Raw genomic sequence first — 19138 nt, 5'->3', positions numbered from 1 at the left:
GATGCCTCATCTCATTCAATAAATTAACAGAGACTTGAGCGCTTTCTAAACCGAAGTCAATTAATAAAAAATATACTGAAACCCTAAATGTTTCATAAAGTGAACCTTTAGAGAAAACCTAAAATGTTTGACAAAGAGACGGTGTCCACCATTGCTAAACAATGACTACGGGTAAAGAAACTCTGATCAATACCTGACAATTCATTGCCGGAAAGAGCTGCGTAAAAACATAGACCCAGATTTTGCCAAAGTCAAGTGGCTACTATTGTCAACCACTAAAACTCTTTCACAGGAGGGGCACATGGTAACGGTTGACGCAGGCTTGAGAGGTGGTGACATTTTTAAAGCTTTCAGTTTTTCCAGCTCTATGCGAAGTTTTCTGTTCTCGTCTGTAAGTGCCTCATTATATCTCTTCAGAAGCTCACAGTCCATTTCCGTTTTCTTAAGCTTTGTCCTGAAACAAATTCATAACATTTAATTAACCTATAATAGAAATGAGTCAATAAAACTGTCAACACAATAGGATCTCCATCGGATCAAAAATTTTCTGAACTATAAATTTACACAACAATTGATTTCCAAGTCATTCTTCATAGTTACAGGCCAAATTATGTAGCTGTTGATTCCAAAATGGAACTTTCCATATGAATTTCAACATGAAAAATACAATGAATCAATAAAGGACTAGAGCTAACCTTGCTTGTCTATTCTGGAACCACACCTCAACTTGTCGATGGCAGAGATTCAACTGTAAGGCCAACACATGCTTTTCCTTCTGCAGAAGAAGAAGAAGTTACATCAGCCAAAAGCATGACGAAACACAAACGATAGAGTAGTAACCTGTAAGTGAATACTGTGTATAGAAACTTACAGGTTCGGGCACCCTGTTCTTTCTAAAGCTTTCTTCCAAAACAACACATTGTTCTCTGGACAGTCTAAGCTTCTTCCTGGAACAACCCTCCTCTTCTACATCGCTGAGCACCCTTGACCAAACACGGTCATTCTGCAACTCCTCGCCATCATCCCGTCTTCTCTTAATCTCCACGTAGCCGTTCCCAAGGTTAATCGCCTTGGAATCCACGGTGTTGTTGGGCAACGACACATCAATGTCGCCTGCATCTTCATTGGATAAACAAGACACTAGGCATTTGCTGGCATCGATTCGCCATGACACATCTACCTGATGGTGTCGGGATGAATGGAAACTTTTACTCTCGCATAGGGAGTGCATCTACAACATTTCAACTTGCAATCAGGTGGTGAAGATCCAATCAAGGCGCTTCTGCTTGATGTCGCTGGACTTCCTCGTTCTCTTGCGGCTATTATCACAAAATCACAGTTTGTAGTGCCCACAGAGACATACATCATCACGACTATCAATAGTAAAAACTGCATTGTTGAATTAGTAATGCAACCACCTTCAAATCACTTGAGAATTAGTAATGCATAGGAAATCACTCAGGTAATCCTTATAGGTATCGGAAAACACTTCGCAAATGGTTGAACACAGGTACATTTGAAACTAGAATGTGAAAAGGTATGGTTGAACACGGATACGTTTAAACCACCCACGTAAGGTAATTGTTAAATTTATGGACAAAACACTTGGCAAACAGTTGAATAGACATATGTTTCAAAATATGAAGAGGTATAAGGTGCACGTCTCAACTTTTAATCATTTCACAAGTTTGAGGACACTGTTAGTGGGTTGTTCCTCTTTGATCCACGTCTCTTAGGTTAATATTTTATAATCTTTTTAAATACATTTCTCAATAGTGAACATACGTGGTTATCAACAAGAGGTACAATAAAATTTTAATCATTCTTTGTAAAGAAATAATTTAAGTATGCTTTAAACATGTGATTTAGACATGTAAGTAAGTTAGTGGTGTGAATTCTATCCATTGATATAGTGGCAACCACTAGAATATACTGGCATCTTTCAATTTAGACCATTCGATCAAAAAAATTAATTAAAAAAATAATTAAAGTACCCAACTCCAATAGAAGGGACGTCCGCGTGATTAAAGTTATACTCCCAATAAACTATTGGACCAGCATGCTTCGTGGTGGGGAACATTCTCTATTGCAATTCACAAAGCAAAGCGACATCCATATTATGTGGACTTTTAAATTTTCTGACGGACTTCATTGTTCACGTTAATGGAATCTCTATATTGATAGTCTTGGAGGATGAGACAATGCCCATGTCTTCCTTTTTATTGATAATTTCAACGATCGTAATTTATAAATAAAATAATAGTAAATGCAACTATCATACATTTAATATCAAGGAATATTCTTTTTGGAAAACCAAGCAAGTTACTTTCAAAGATAGAGAAATAAATCAAAATTTTTAAATCACAAGTGGTGGAGCACATGCGGTGGGTTTGTTCCTTTAATCCACCCTTTTGTTTTGTATGAGAAGTTGGTTGACATGTGCAAACATGCAAAGGGGCTGCGGATGAACGTTGTTGCACATGCTATCGCTAATCATCATCAATATAGGTGTAAAGCAGCGAGTTGCTGTGTAGCTTTCAGATGCATGTGCATCAAACCCTAATCAAATTGTGCTTTAAAGGAGATTATCCCATAGGGATTGTTGTTAGGTCTCTGTACATAAGTTTCCAGGACTGTCAAACAGAAGCAGCTGAAGATGTAAATAACGTCCCCATAACAGTAAGTTTCAGGGAAAAAATAAAATTTCTGAATTGTTTTATAAATTATCTATACAAAAAGAATCCTAATGCCGTTTACAATTTCGATGTATCAATTTCTGTGACGATTCAGAAATTGATATAGGGAATTTGTAATCAGCATAAAAATTCTTCTGGGTAAGTAATTTGCAAAACATTTCACAGCTTATAGTTAAATTTATTTCTTCCCTTAAACTTACTACGATAGTGATGTCTCTGGAACAGGGCGTCTTTTTTACTTTTGGTGGAGGATTTAAGATACAGTCCTTGGAACATGGCATCTTTTTTGAGCTTAACCTGTAGGTGACAGGACTCATTGTTTACTCCCTTTTATGTTTATGTTATGCAAGAGATAGATAAGTAGCAGACTTTAATATTGATTTTCATTGTTGAAAACTGATACTGTGATATAACCATGATAACGTACTCTCTTTTTATATAAATAGAAACGAAGAGTTTTTTCTTCTGAAAAAAATGATAGTGATGTTATTTACATTTTCAATTCTTCGTTGCAGGGACCTCAACCAGAATCCGTATGGAATAATCTCCTTTGAAGTGCTTCAATTTGATGAGGGTCTGAAGCACATGCTTTTGAAAGCAATACCTGCTTTACGCCTATAACCCTAACTCTTTTATTAGCGGCAGCCTTTTGGCCATGTTCAACTGCAACCCTTATCCCATTCCAGATTCTCAAATTCTCATAACCTTCTAGCTGTTTGGGCCCACCTCTCTGCCTTCCTTTAAGAAAGGGACGTTGACACACATTACCGGAATTGTCGGGAAACTTTTGCAGCTTGAAGCCTATCATATATGAGTGTGTTAGATTTATCTCTAGCGGAGAGCTTAGGCTTGGAACTCAATTCAAGCAACCTAGCTACAGCGCCCCGGTGGGTCCCACCCTGTGCAAAGCAACACGTGCAAAATGGTTGAGGGAGCCAGTTATCAAGACAAAAGCATGGTAATTTATTTGCAATTTTGTTTGGAAAATAATAAAAAATTTAGCAAGATTTTGATAAAATTTAATTGAAATGGTTAGAAATTTAGGTTAGATTTGTAAAGTTTCAAAATTAGGATTTTAGATGGTGTTAAATCTATTTCTCACCATCAAAAAACAATTCACACTCTTAAGTATTAAGTTTTGAAATTTTTGGTGGAATTTGAGGTGAGATCTTGATTTTTTTTATTTACATTGGTTTCTTAACTGCATATATGGATCGAGCGCCTTGAAAACTCCCTAGGGCACTTCGAGTGTGGAGATTTTACTCATCAAATTTGTGATTTCAATGAATTGCTATAGGATTTTAGACAAATTAAATCAGAAAATAAATCAGATTTTTTTCAAAAAATGGCATTAGAGACAACTCAATTAAATTATTGAAAATTAAAATTATTAATATTAATATTATTTGCAAATTTAATTTATTAATCTCATTCATATATATATAAAGTTAATATTATTTCAAATATCATTTTTTAAAAATTTGACTTATTTATTTATTTATTGCATTTCCTTAAAAGGGATTGACTCATTTTACACTCTAATATGATGAGGGAGACATGTAATTCTTCCCACATTCAACAACATGTAATTCTTCCCACATTCAACTTTTAGTTGACACGGCCACTTTTAAAATAAAATATTTCCTAAATAAAAAACAATGTCTACTATAATTAAAACAAATATCAATAATCTCACTCTCATTGTTCTCACTTGTTGTAGACATCATAACTCAAAAGATGTGGTAAAAATATTTCGTTCTCATTTTGTAACCATAAATAAAATATTTGGATATTCATGTGAAATAACATAATTTTATATCAAGTAAAGTAATTAAAAAAGAAAAAAATGTGTCCAACATCAGGAAAATGTATAGACATGTGGCTTTTTTTTTAAATAAAGGTTTGGGAGGTTGACTGGAATTATTATAATTATATATATATATATATATATATATATATATATATATATATATATATATATCCAATACTTTTTAATTAAAAATATCAAATATACATCTTCAACACACTCAAAAGTGAAAAGATAAGAAGAAGAATGCACAAACGTTGCAGCTTATCTAGCAAAGAGTGGACCGAGCAGTGTTCCAGAAGATTATGATCACGTCTTCAACAAAGGAAGCATGGGATACTTTAGCGACAAACTATAAAGGTATGACCAAAGTCAATATTGTTAAGTTGCAAAATACTAGGAGAGATTTTGAAAGTCTGCAGATGAAGGAGACAGAGGACATCGATTCTTTCATGAATCGGGTCATAAATGTCGTAAATCAATTAAAGATTTATGATGAAGAAATTAAAGATCAAACAATGGTTGGGAAAGTCCTCAGATTTGTGTCTACCAAATTTGATGTTGTGGAAGAAGCCATAGAAGAAGCCAAGGATTTGGCATCATTAACAATTGATAAGCTGATGGGATCACTCCTATTGCATGAGGCAAGGATAGACAAAAATAAGGATTCCACTTTAGAGACCGCTTTCAAAAGTAAGGTTTCTATTTCAAGAGACAGAGGTCAAGGCAGAAGTAGTTCGAGAGGCACAGAATGAGGCAAAAGATATGGTGGTCCGAGAAGAGCATGAACATGAAAGTGGAAGTCACTGCAGAAACTTCAGCAATAATCAAAGATTTGACAAATCAAAGGTAAGATGTTATTATTGCAATAAATTTGGTCACTATGCTCGTGATTATAGGAAGAAGATAGCTGATCAAAGGAACCAGAGAGCGAATGTCACTACAGAGAGTACTAACTCCATGTTCTTAACTTGCCATACCATGCATGAACCTCCTGATAGTGTGTGGCTATTAGATAGTGGTTGCAGTAACCATATGACAGACAACAAGAATTTGGCTGCAAATTTGGATCAATCTGTGAAGACAGAGGTAAAGTTGGGGATTGACAAGACAATGGATAGTGAGCAATCAAAAGCTTACAAATTATATAACCGTGTCACCAAGAAGACCATAATTAGCAGAGATGTTGTGTTTAAAGAACAAGAGTTGTGGAATGGTAGTATAGACAAAACAATTGATGCACAAGTGTCGTTGATGGAAGAAGATGATGTAGTAGAAAAGGAGCTGCAAGAATCACCTCTGAAGACACCAAACAAAGACACACTAACAAGGACTCCAAGATTTTCAGAGCAGCATGGATCTTCAAGAAGATCAACAGATTGAGGTTCTCTTAACAATCAATCAGGTGACGAATCAAGCAATGGTAAGAGAAATATGAGAAGTCTAGAAGATATTTATGATGATTTGGATGTTAGTTCAAATTTTGCATTGTTGTCATTCCAACCTTCTTTGTTTGATGAAGAAATCAGAGATGAAAATTGGGTGCAATCCACGAAGGAATAAATTGAAGTTATTGAAAAGAATAATACATGGGATTTGGTTGATTTACCGAAGGACAAAAATCTCATTGTTGTGAAGTAGGTGTACAAGGCAAAATTGAATGAGAAAGGTGAGATAGATTTAAAGCACAACTTGTAGCAAAAGGATTCTCGCAGCAACCGAGAATAGATTTTAGAGAAATGTTTGCTCCAGTAGCAAGTTTAGATAATGTAAGAGAAGTTCTAGCCATAGCAGCTCAGAACAAGTGGAAAGTATGTCAGATGGATGTAAAATCAACCTTCTTGAATGGAATTCTAGAAGAAGAAATTAATGTGCAGCATCCTCCACGATATGAAGTTGAAGGTAAAGAAGATACAGTTTACAGGTTGAAGAAAGCGCTCTATGGACTCAAGCAAGCGCCTAGAGCTTGGTATAGTAGAATCGATAGCTACATGATTAAGAATGGATTTTTTAGAAGAAACATCTAGCTACATAAAGTTAAATGAGCATGGAAAAATTTTGATTCTTTTCTTATATGTTGATGACATGATTTTTACATGTGATTTTTAGTTAGATGAATTTAAAGCAACCATGATGAAAGAATCTAAGATGACAGATCTTGATCTCATGAAATATTTTCTTAGAAAAGAAGTTGAGCAATCTGAAAAATGGATTTTTATTTGTTAAAATAAATATGCCAAAGATTTGTTGAAAAGATTCAGGGTGGAAATTTGCTAACTTGTCCCTACACCAATTGCAATAGGGACAAAGTTAAGCAAGGATGATGAAGGATCAGATGTCAATCCAACTCTATTCAAAATATTGGTTGACAGCCTCATGTATCTCACATCTACAAGACCAAATATCATGCAAGGAGTGGGTTTGATTTCCAGATTTATGGAGACTCCAAAAGACACACATTGGAGTGCAGGAAAACGAATTTTGGGACATATCAGGAACTAGAAATTGGGCATAATGTATGCAAGCACAAAAAAGAATCATTTGATTGGATCCACAGATAGTGATTTTACAAGCAGTTTGGATGATAGGAAGAGCACTTCTAGTTTTGTGTTCCATCTTGGTTCAGGTGTGATTTCATGGGCATCTAGGAAGCAACCCACTATGACACTTTCATCAATGGAAGCAGAATATGTAGTAACAACATCAACATCATCTCAAACAGTTTCGTTAAAAAGAGCATTTGATGGACTCAAGCAGAAACAACAAGGACCAGCAACAATATATTGTGACAACACTTCAACGATTGCACTATCGAAGAATAGCGTGTTTCATCAAAAGAGCAAGCATATTGATACTAGATATCACTTTATTAGAGAACTTGTGAGCAATGAAAAAGTTCATTTGAAGCCTTGTAAATCTAGTGATCAATTGGCTAACATATTTACTAAGTCATTACCAAAAGATGTGTTTGAATTTCATAGAAGAAACTTGGGTGTTGTAAACCTAGTTGAGACGACCAGCATGCATGTTTTATTTTAGCGGTCGTAATTAAGGAGGAGTGTTAAAATAAGCTAATTACTCTCGCATGAGGAGTTGGCTAAAATTAGAGAGTCACTTAACTAAGTGTTGAATGTTGAGTGTTGGAGTGTTGAATCAAGTGAAATTAAGTGATAGAAAAATTTTAGTGTGTGGTTGCATGTCAATATATTTTAGGCAAGTTGCTAGTGGGAAAATGGTAAATACCCTTCACCATGTTCATTGTAATAATCAAATTTTGTGTGATCAATAGAAGAGCCGCAACTTGTGTGTTTTGGGTGAATTTTATGTTTTAAGCATTTCTGCCTTTCCAACCACATGTTTAAAGGATTAATGATACTTGTCCCTAAATTCGTGTGTTGTTGTGGTTGGAGAGGGGTATAGTAAGAAAACAATTTTGGTTAGTGTCAAACTCTTGATGCTATTGTCAAGAAAAAACACAATGTTTTGATGTAATTTGATTTTGTTTATCTTAATCAAATTCTAGAATATTTTTGAAATTTATCCAAACTTAACTTCATTAAAAATTAGAAAATTAGTCACCACCTGAATTTAAGAGATTAGATTTTTTTCATGGAAACTCAAGTTCCATAGGAGGTTCTATTTCAATAAAACCTCAACTCGGTGGGTTGGGGTTCGATTCCCACATTCTGCTTTAAATCAGGTGAGATAGTGCAATTTGGCTTCTAAACGATTAGATCGATAACATGTTGATCTGGATTTGAGCAATAATTTGTGCTAGTCAGAATATTGTAGCAGATTTTACAGAATTTTTGAATCAAATTCAATAGCCTTTTCTATGCATAATAATATTTTAAACCACGTTGTTGCCATGGGCTTTTCTATTAATATTAAATGCAAGTTCCGATTCCGATTTCCAACACCGCGTAGGCAAAATGAAACGATGTAGGGCTTCTGGCCATATTTTACCGTTTTGCATATTCATTAATAATGAAATCGTTTTTTATTTCGGGGAGAAAAAGCATACTTTCATATTATTTCATATGAAATATATTCTGATCGTTTTTCCATTTTATCATTTGATTTTACGAAAAAAACAAAATATAAAAATGTTAAAATAATGAAGGTAGTTAGTCAGTCACTCTCTTATTCTATCTGAAAGCATATTTGTTTGCAGTTTTCAATTCTAATGGTGTGTTTGAAAGGGCCATTTCATTTTTGAAAAGTTCGTAAGTTGTTAGTAATGCTTAATCATTTTTATAATTTATTTAATATTTAAGTAATATCCTATTTTGTTGTAATGCATTGAAGGTTAGTTTTATATATAAAGAGAGTAATGTATAATATTTAAATTTAGTAATATGGATTTTGCATCGACAACGTGCATCCCAACCCCTTTGCAAGTTTGCACATGTCAATCAACTTCTGATAGAGAAGAGCAAGCTGGATTAAAAGAAAAGAAGATCGTGTGGTTAACAATTAAAGTGGTGTGAAAGCAGCAGTATAAACGCCAGAGGAAAACAGAACACACTCAAAACAAAACCTCAAAATAAAGGTGCATGATTTGATGCTTTAGTTGCGTTAGGTAACATAGAGCCAAAGCAAATTAAAGAGCCATATGGATTTTGACTGGTGTTGTAGAAAGCTCAACAGCTATATAGATTTTGACGGGTGAGAACCAACTACAGTGGTTAGTATACAAAACAGAAAATTTAAATAAAGACAAAAAAATTTCAAAATAAAAGTTTTATATAGAATATTCGAAAGAAATAAATGAAAAAATTATTTTAAAATTTATGAGCTTAAGATAAATTTATGGGACAGGTTGTTTTTTATCTGGTTGATCCTTCAGAATAAACACTCTTGAGTTTCTCAACAAACCTCTTGCTAAATAGATTATCTCAAGAGCTAACTACTAGAATATTACTAGAATATACTAGAAGGGCATTTTAAAATGAAATGCTTTTCTGTTTCCACAAGAATAAAAAATACATAATCTTTTTTAGCTACTAGAATATACCAGAAGCGCATTCTAAAATGAAATGCTTTTCAATTTCCACAAAAATAAAAAATACATAATCTTTCTTCCCACACTTCTTTTAGTCTTTTCAAAATAAACACTTTAAAATTTCAAAATAAGAGAAAAAAATTATTTGATTAATTTTATTTACATCGTCAATTATACAAGTTTCTCTAATTTTAAAATATTTTCAAAATCTATAATCAAATTTTTCCCACATGTACACTCCAAGTTGAGTTGAACTTTGACACTTCTTTCTTCTTGTAGTTTAAGATCGAGGCAAAGCAAAGAGCTATGGGATTTTGACATCATAAAGCGAAATCAACGCCCAAAAATATGCGGAATGTGATGCTTGTGATGAGTGCGAATAACAAGAAAATGAAATTGATAGGAATAACTTGGCGTGATATAAATTAAGTTAAAAGATAGTATTATAATCATGATGTATATTTTAAATTTCAAAATATTTAGGGTAGGAATAAAAATGTGCACAGTTCAATTTCCCGTATTAAAATTGATATATAAAAATATAATCTTATCAAATTTAATATATATATATATATATATATATATATATATATATTTTTTGTTTTATAGTGAAAACATTCTAAAATCTAGAATTAAATGTCAGTTTTTTTTGTTTAACCCCATGTACTTTGTAACAATGTAATTCACATTTCTGCGCAGAAAGTTCTGACATATTGGAGTTTTATGTTCAGCACATTCCAAAATGTATCCAAAATCTACAACCAAATGTCAGTTTTCTGTCATATAATATGTAAACGTAATATTTTTTCTGAGGCAGTGATTTATGGAGTTCTAATTTCTGCACAATGAAACTGTCAGAGTTTTTCATGCTGAATCCGAATATGCAGTTAAAAAATTTTAACTGCAACAAATCATGATTTCAGCTCAAATTCCGTCATCGTCGCATTATAGACAACTATAATATGTAACCTATAACAATAATGAACTCTTTTGCAGCATTCTGACATATTGTAGTTGAGGCGGGTATCATGTCAGTTGTCATATGGTCGTTGAGGTGGGCCTCCGTGAGTTTTAGTTCACCGGAAGTAAATATAAGCAATTGTTTATGCCGTAGTCTTTAACGCGACTTTTTGAAAGTTTTTCCGGCGATTTTTTCCGGTGAAAATTGGCAGTAATTTATTGAAATCGAAGTTTGATAACTAGTTTCTGCACAATGAAAGCGTCCCAGGGGTTTTTCAGGGTGCTGAATCCGAATATGCAGTTAAAAAACCATTTTAACTGCAACAAATCATGATTTCATCTCAATTTCTTCCGCCGGATTCCGGTTATGAACCATGCGGTTTTAGTTCCGTAAATATAAGCAATTGTTTATGAACCATGTAATGTAATAAGGGAATGATCAGTTTACTATTTTTATATTGGTTAAAAAATTAATATTGAATACGACAGAAGAATAATAAGTTAAATAATTTAACTGGTTAAATTAAAAATAATTTTAATTTATTTAAACATTAAAAAATAAATAAATATTAAACATTATTTTGTAAAATGATTGTGTAATAAACTACTTAATATCCATTAAATATCCCTTTATTCTCCACCAAGAAATAAAATAAAAGATATAATAATCCATCCCAGGTACATTGACTACAATCGCACCCTCCTATCCCATTTGGGTTATTATTCCATACATGATGAATTAAAAATTGAGTTACAGAGCAGCTGACTTTAAATATGAATTATAGCTGGAAGCCTGCTTTATTTTAAATTGACAGCCAAGTTGAATTTTGAAATAAGAAAAATTAATATTTAAAAATTCAAAATAATAAAAAATAAATAAAATTAATAAAATTTGAATGCATAAATAAACTGCCCCATAAATATTAAAAATTAAATGTAATGAATAATGATATATATACACTTTAATTTTTAAAAGATATTTCAGGCTACTCTCATTGACTGAATTTGTCTAAATAAAGTGTTCCTTGTGATTTGATGAATAATTTATTAATTTATCATATTCCCAAGCGACATGTTTCACAAAACAAAACAATGTATTTATTGAAGTACGTGGGAGTTGGGATACAGAACCATGTCTTTAAGGATGAGACTTCGAATCTAAATAAGAAGAAGTACCTAAGCACATTCCACTCCCTTCTTGTTTACAGTGTGTAAGTTTTGTCAGATCACGCGGATAGCCTACATTATGATAAGTAGGTAGCAGAAATGACCACAACCACGGCTACAATAATAATTAAGCATTACAAAAGATAGGAATAACACATGGCAAGTCAACAGAATTGTCAGTGCACGGCCAAACAAGCACTGCAAATGTATGGTTGTTGTAAAAGGAAATTCTTATTTCATAGACGATAGAAAAGTAAATGCTGTCTGACATGCAAGGCAGATAGCTTTCGCCTTCTCAGTAACAGCACTCAAATCGAGATAGTAGCCTGGAGAGAGAGGGTGACAGCACGCAAATAGAGATAGCAGCTTGGAGAGAGAGAGGGCGAAAGCTATCTGCCTTGCATGTCAGGCAGCATTTACTTTTCTATGGTCTATGAAATAGGAGTTTCCGTTGCAAAAAACATCATTGCAAAATAAGAAGCAAGCCAATAAAAAACTAAGAAAATATTGAATTAAAATAATAATAAAATTATTTTTTTATTGGTATTTAATTTTTAATCACTTAGAATTTAATGTCACAATCAAACACATTTTAAATGCGTTATTACCCTACTTGGACAAAGAATAATAACTGTAAATTCGTAATCCCGAGAATTTAAAATTTTTAAATGAGAAAAGATTTAAATTATACTCTCAATAAATTCTTTGACAGACTTCGATACCATTTAAAAAAAAATTGTTACACGAGAACCTAAAACTTTAATAATCATTACTTTTAAATAATCCCACAATAACCCTGCTAATAAAATAAGTGAAAATTTAGCATCAATTTAATGACTGTAAATTCGTAATACAGAAAATTTAAACATTTTAGATGAGCAACGATTTAAGTTATACTCAATAAATTATTCCACTAGCATTCTTCGTGTTGGGCTGCAATTTCCAAAGAAAAGCGACGTCGACAATACTTTTAAATTTATATACGTTTTAACTCATAGAATATTATACATATTATTTATATATACAGTCAATCTCTAAAGTCATATTAAATTGATTAATATGTATCTTTGATTCTTAAGGTTTTCTATTACACCAACTTGTAAGCATTAATAAATCTTTTATCTATTATCACGCGTGATGAATTTTTAATGAAGGAGCATGAAATTTGGGGAATAAAACTTGTATCAAATTCTAATTTTTTTAATATTATGTTGAAGTTTTAAGTTTTATTAGCAAATTTTTAAACCATTTTGAATGATATTATGTAAATCTAAATAAATAAATAAATATTAATTAGTCTCGTTTTAAATCCCAATCCCAAAATAACAATTAATTCACATAATCTATTTTGCCAATGAAATAAGTGAAAATCCAACATCAATCTCATTATAAATTACTAAATTTGTATTACAGAAAATATAAAAACTTTAGATGAACAATGATTGAAGTTATACTCATTAAATTATTGGACCACCATGCTTATAAATTTTCTGGCGGCTTCATTGTTCACAATAATGGAATCTCTTGTACTTGACGCAATTGTTTGTATATTGATTGGCTTGGAGGATGAGACAATATGTTTCCATGTTTTCCTTTTATTGATAATTTCAACAAATAATATTAAATGTTATTATTATACATTAATTTAATATGATGGATTATTTTTCAAAAGTCAACCAAGGTACTTTCAAAGATAGAGTATTAAATCAAAAATTTAAAACAAGTGACCAAGCACATGTGGTGGTTTGCTAGATATTTATAGCATTTAATAGTTACAAAATGTGTCGGTGTACTACATGCACTTAGTTAATCTTAATTAGTTTCAGTTCAACTCTTACACTGCATGTGATGTGCACTTGGATTTAGTTAGTTAACTCGAGTGCTTACATGTGGTGTGCATTAGACTTTAGTTAGTTACCTCGAGTGCTTACAGGTAGTGTGCAATTGGCTTTAATTAGTTAACTATAGAGCTTGCATGTGGTGCATGTGTACATTAACACAAAAGCACACTTAGCTTCAGTTAGCTTTAATTATCTGTAGTTATTTCATGTACAACTAAGCTTAACTTAATTACTTTATGTATTGATTCTGAAACCAATATTGTGTAATAAAATTCATTCTAGATTCCAATTTTCTTTTTCAATTTCATGCAAGTTTGTGCAATTATTCTTCAACTAGATCCGTATTTGTGCTCTAATAATTTTACATGGTATCAGAGCTATAGGGGCTTAGAGAGGGTGCATGAACAATATTTTGTAGGATCAAAGAATTGGACATTCTTCGGAGATTTGATTTGCAAATCAAAATATCGGAGAACTGTCATAATTGTTGCTACAACTACAAGGTGAAAGAATGGAGTTCTCATATTCAACTATTCTTACTCTGTATAACTACTACTAATGGAAGCCGAAGATTTTGGTTCACCTCAGAGGCAAAGGCTTGTATCGGATATTTGAGAATACGGAAGCTTAACCGAATTTTGCCATTGAAAAATCCAAATACTTCGACAGGATGGACAAGTATTTTGGTATTCTATTGTTGTCCATATCTCCAACATTGTGATTCCATGTCGACACATGCAACACACTGAATGAGGTTTGGACAACCTTGGGGAATTTATTTGGAAAGTGGGATAAGATGTAGGCTCATATTCTCGAAAATGAGCTCAATTCCTTAGATCCAGACAACTTTGAGAACATTAAATATTTCTTTACAAAATTCAAATAATTGCTTCTACAATTACATGATTGTGGGATTGATAAATCCAAACAGGAAGGTCAATTGGTCCTTTCTATTTTGTCTAAATTAGGCCCTGAATATGTTGTTTTCGTTTCTACATTTCATACAGTTAGACTTGCAATTGGAGATAAATGGAAAATGCCCAAACTTGACGCATTTATTGAGTCTCTCATTCATGAGCAGGAGAAGCTCATCAAAATGGGTTCATTAAAGTCTCCAAATGCACAGGAACTTTCCATGCATGAGAAAGGAAAGTCCAACTCGAAACCAAATCAAAAATCCAGAGGCAAATGAAAGGCAAGATATCTAGATCCAAGAAAGGGAGGAAGTCCAAAACCTCCAGGTGATTCTTCTAGCTCCAAGGGTAATAAGGGAAAGAAAGGAAACTGAAGTGTCCTTATTGTAATAGAGGTTATCATCTTGAATCCTCTTGCATGCAGAAGACTATTGATATGATGCCAAATACTCTTTGAAAAAATAATATTAGTCATCACATTCCAGAAAGTGCCAAGAAGAAGACGAGGGGAAAACCATTAGAAACAAGGGGTAATGTTCATGCTTTGATTGCCCTTCATTCTACACCGCAAGAATGGATCATCGATTCGGGAGCTTCATATCATATGGCTTCTTCAAAGGAATAATTTTATTCTCTACATGCATACTTGGGACCTCCTATTCTCATGGGGGAGAATTCTACAGTTGAAGAAACTGGGCAAGGAAGAGTGAAATTCGAAGATAGAAGTTTTGAGAATGTCTTGCATATTCCTAGGTTTTTTGTGAATCTTCTTTCAGTGTATCATATGACACACACATGCACTAGAAGGAAAGTGCAATTTACCCCCGATTTCGTGAGCATTTATGATATTCAAACCAACTTTAAAGATTGCATCTGGAAAGGTAAATGATTAATCTCATATGTATACACTTTTTATTTTATTCCTCAATCAAATTCTATTTTGCAACTTACGCATGCAAATGAAGAAAGTAGGATTTGGAACAAGATATTTTGGCACTTGAATTTTAGATATATGTAGCAACTTAGAAAACCAGGGATGGTTAAAGGATTGTCGACCATTGAATTTTCAAATGGTGTTTGTAATGGATGTGCTCTTGGAAAGCATCCACAAGACAAGTTCGAGAAGGGGCAGGCATGGAGAACCTCTTCACCTTTGGAGTTTGTACATAGGGATCTCTTGGGTCCATTTATAGTACTTTCAATTAGCAAAGCAAGATATGTGTTTTCATTTGTATATGATTACACAAGATTCACTTGGGTTTACTTCTTGAAACTCAAGTCTGGAGTTTTTCAACATCTAAAGATTTTCAAAGCACATGCATAAAATCAGTGTGGAAAACACATCAAGATGCACCACATAGATAATGGGAAGGAATATGTAAACAAATATATCAAAAATATTTGTAATGAAGCAAGCATATAGTTGCAGCATATAGTTCCTTACACTCTAAAGAAAAATGGGTTGGTCAAAAGGAAGAATAGATCTTTGAAAGATATGGTGAATTGCATGTTGTATGCAAGATATCTTTCATCAAATTTGTGGGTTGAAGCTATCAACTGTGCCTCATACATCCAGAATAGATCTCCTCATTAATTTTTTACTAGAAAAACACCTTTTGAGGCTTAGACTGGCATGCAACTTGAAGTCAGTCATTTCCACATTTTCGGATCTTGAGCATGGGCCTGCATTCCTATAGAGAAGAGAAAGGATTTGGAGCCTCAAAGTAAGGCATGCATGTTTGTTGGATATTCTGATGAAGTTAAAGGGTACATATTGCTTGATATCAACACTGAAGTGCTCTTTATTGAAAGGAGTGTAAATTTTGAAGAAGATGTTTTGCATGCACCACCAGATGAACTTGTTACAAAGTTGCCCTCACCATTAATTGATGAGTATGCAGATGATACTTCAAATCAAAATTTTGATCTAGATGAGCCTTTGTGTGTGACAACTGGTGGACCACCAGTTGTTGAACATCGAGATCATAGTTCCCCATGTAGCTCGGAAGATTCTCGACCACTTTCAATGCAAAAATGGTGTAGCATGAGTGATCTCATAGATGATCCTCCCACTACACCTAAGTTTGAGGAAGATCCACAAGCACTCATAGCTATGGAGCCATGCATGTCCATGCACGCTTATATGATGCATGCATCTAATCCACAGACTTATGCACAAGAAGTTGGGCATCCTGAATGGGAAGCTTCTATGGATAGATAAGGAATGTTGATGCTGCTGATCTAGGGTTTTCTACTGCTGATATAGATCAGATTTATTGTACTATTTCTCTCTGTTGAATTATTGAAGATAAAAGAAGATTTGATCAAAGGGTTTTCCCACACATTGTGGGGTTTGTCCTTGGATAGCCGCCACATCTTGTGTCTCTTGTCTTGGCTTGTTTTCTGTCGATCGTTTAATGTTCTATCTGCACTTTACTTTATGTACATGTGATTGCTAATCTGTGGAATATAATAAGCAAAAGAAGTAAACTGTTATCGGCATAGAACATACACAGTGAAATACATCAACATGCATGTTTACCAGATGGTGATCTGTCAACCACTCGTCCACAGTGGTGATCTGTCAACCACTTGTCCACAGTGAAATACATCAACATGCATGTTTACCAGATGTCTCCAACACAGTTCGAACAGAGTTCAACATTTGTTCATCTTACCTCATGGTGCGGACACTTGCAGTGGCATGGTCACGGTGGAGTTGAAGGCTTGATACCAATTGTCTTCTGTGCAAAAATCTTGTGACTGGTATTCTTCCGACCTCCTTTGAAGATTGAGTAGAAGTGATTAAAGGAAAACTTCATAACAGTGCGGCCTTATTGTCTAATCTCTGCAGTCATGAATATTCATCCTGGGAGGCCTTCTATCTGAAACATTTGGCATTGCATTCTCCAGTATTGCAAATTCACGAAGTCTTGAAATTGATCACTGAAATTTCAGCCAAGGGCAACTTCTGATCTCGGTCCTGAGGTACAGCAGTGAGGGTTTTGCTTGTTAAGACATTGTGATCACCTTAAAGCAACAGTTTTTCTTGAAGTCCAAAATTCTGAGCATAAGGACCTAATTACATTAACCTCTGTGGCAGTCTTTAGGGCATATATATATTTCTTCCTGTACATGCATCTATTTTTGTGTAGAGTTGACCTCTGGGCATCAACGGAGCAATAAACTTGTTGCTTGTGGTTTGAAGCTTGAATCAGCAGTGCCTACTTGAAGATCAGCATCACTGTTGACAAGGATCCTGGTATCATTTGGGATTGCACACCTCAGATAGGAGTAACTTAACACATGTATGTTTTAATGATCTGAATCATGCTTCTTATGCCTTAGATATTAATGCTTGGAGCTATGGGATATACATTCCTCCTTGCCATAATTACTCCTGCATTAATGCAGTTTTATTACTGATTGATTGCTTTTACTGCATATTTGAAGTTCAAAAATCTTGGTGTTATGGGACAAACTTGGAATAAACTTCCAACCAAATAAATATGAGAAGTATAACATGAGGGACAGCGACTTCTTTTTCTTTATATCTACTTCTTCCTGTGGTCTGGTTTTGCCACTTGTTTTATTGCAAGAATCCTGGATGCTGTTTGATTTGTGTCCTCAATTTGTGGTTCGGACCTTGATTTCGATGCTTCTGGGATGCGTACGAATCACGAAGATGAAACCCTAGTCTGATTGAATTTTCAGATTTTATTACTATTTTTTTGGTTTTTAGTTGTTCTTAATGAACAGTTCTGTGAAATGCAGGTGGGAACAACCTGCTAAAGGGAAACAGTTCGTTGTTGCTGCTTCTGCCTTACTTTTGTAGCACTGGAATTTGTAAGTGGCATTTTGAGTTTCTTGCATTCCATAGAGGATTTAAAAGAAAGAAAAATTTCCCAAACCCCAAATAATTCTACAGAAACATGCAATTTTGCCGAAGATTATCTAAACATGCAATTTACCGAGCAACAAGAGTTTGATACTCCAACATGGCTGTGTGACAGAAACCAAATAATGAAATGCGCAACACCATTTTTTGAATCTTGCATTACACAGAGGATTTAAAAGAAATAAACCTACCTCCATTATAGTTCTAAAGAATTATGCAATTTACAAAATAGAATGTGCAGGCGCCATTTTTGGTTTCTTGCATTACACAGAGGATTTAAAAGAAATAAACCCTACCTCCATTATAGTTCTAAAGAATCATGCAATTTACATAATAGAATGTGCACGCGCCATTTTTTATTTCTTGCATTATGCAGAGGATTTAAAAGAAATAAACCTACCTCCATTATAGTTCTAAAGAATCATGCAATTTAGAGAAAACATCATGCAATTTACTAAAAAGAATTGGCAATGCTATTTATATTTAATTTAGATCATACACACAATAGGCACAGAGAAAATTTTATATTACTTGGCCCTGCATCGCGGGAAACAGTGCCTGTGACGACGAATATGCATGCCCCAACTGAAGCTTCGATTCCCATCAATATGAGATCGAACACTCCCAACCGTCTGACCAGACCCCTGGCTTCCTCTGTTCTGGCCTCATCTGATGACTTGTGTATTTTAGCACGACGGGCTGCCTTCCCCAATTTTTTGAGCCAGGATCGCCCATCCATCCTTTTTTGCATCTCCTGAATCATCTTGATAAAAAATCAGTTGTCAATATCTGTTTGCAAAATGGAGTTGCTCCTCAAGAGTATGTTGGGTTGGACTCTCTGCAAAAACAT

General features: G+C 33.9%; 1 protein-coding gene across 1 annotated transcript; it reads right to left on the bottom strand.

The window, feature by feature from the left end:
- Window positions 1-201: 201 nt before the first annotated feature.
- On the bottom strand, window positions 202-19027 carry LOC149163706 (homeobox-leucine zipper protein HAT2-like). Its single transcript, XM_089429235.1, has 4 exons — window positions 18820-19027; window positions 872-1113; window positions 696-775; window positions 202-454 (listed from the first exon to the last, which is right to left on the bottom strand). The coding sequence occupies exons 1-4, from the start codon at window positions 19025-19027 to the stop codon at window positions 202-204; spliced, it is 783 nt and encodes a 260-aa protein (XP_089285361.1).
- Between the last annotated feature and the right edge of the window lie 111 nt (window positions 19028-19138).

The sequence above is a fragment of the Pinus tabuliformis genome, chromosome 5_1 (assembly GCF_031772625.1).
Source record: "Pinus tabuliformis cultivar Carrire ecotype Pingquan chromosome 5_1, CPIR1, whole genome shotgun sequence".
NCBI lineage: Eukaryota > Viridiplantae > Streptophyta > Pinopsida > Pinales > Pinaceae > Pinus > Pinus tabuliformis.
Note: the sequence above shows the minus strand (reverse complement) of the source record. Positions and strands in the feature narration are given on the sequence as shown.

Coding starts and splice junctions, on each gene's coding strand:
- LOC149163706 (XM_089429235.1), bottom strand. CDS start 19,027: ATGGATGGGCGATCCTGGCTCAAAAAATTGGGGAAGGCAGCCCGTCGT. Junction 1,114..18,819: donor TTCCCGCGATGCAGGGCCAA/GTAATATAAAAT, acceptor ATGAAGATGCAG/GCGACATTGATGTGTCGTTG. Junction 455..695: donor TTCCAGAATAGACAAGCAAG/GTTAGCTCTAGT, acceptor AATTTGTTTCAG/GACAAAGCTTAAGAAAACGG.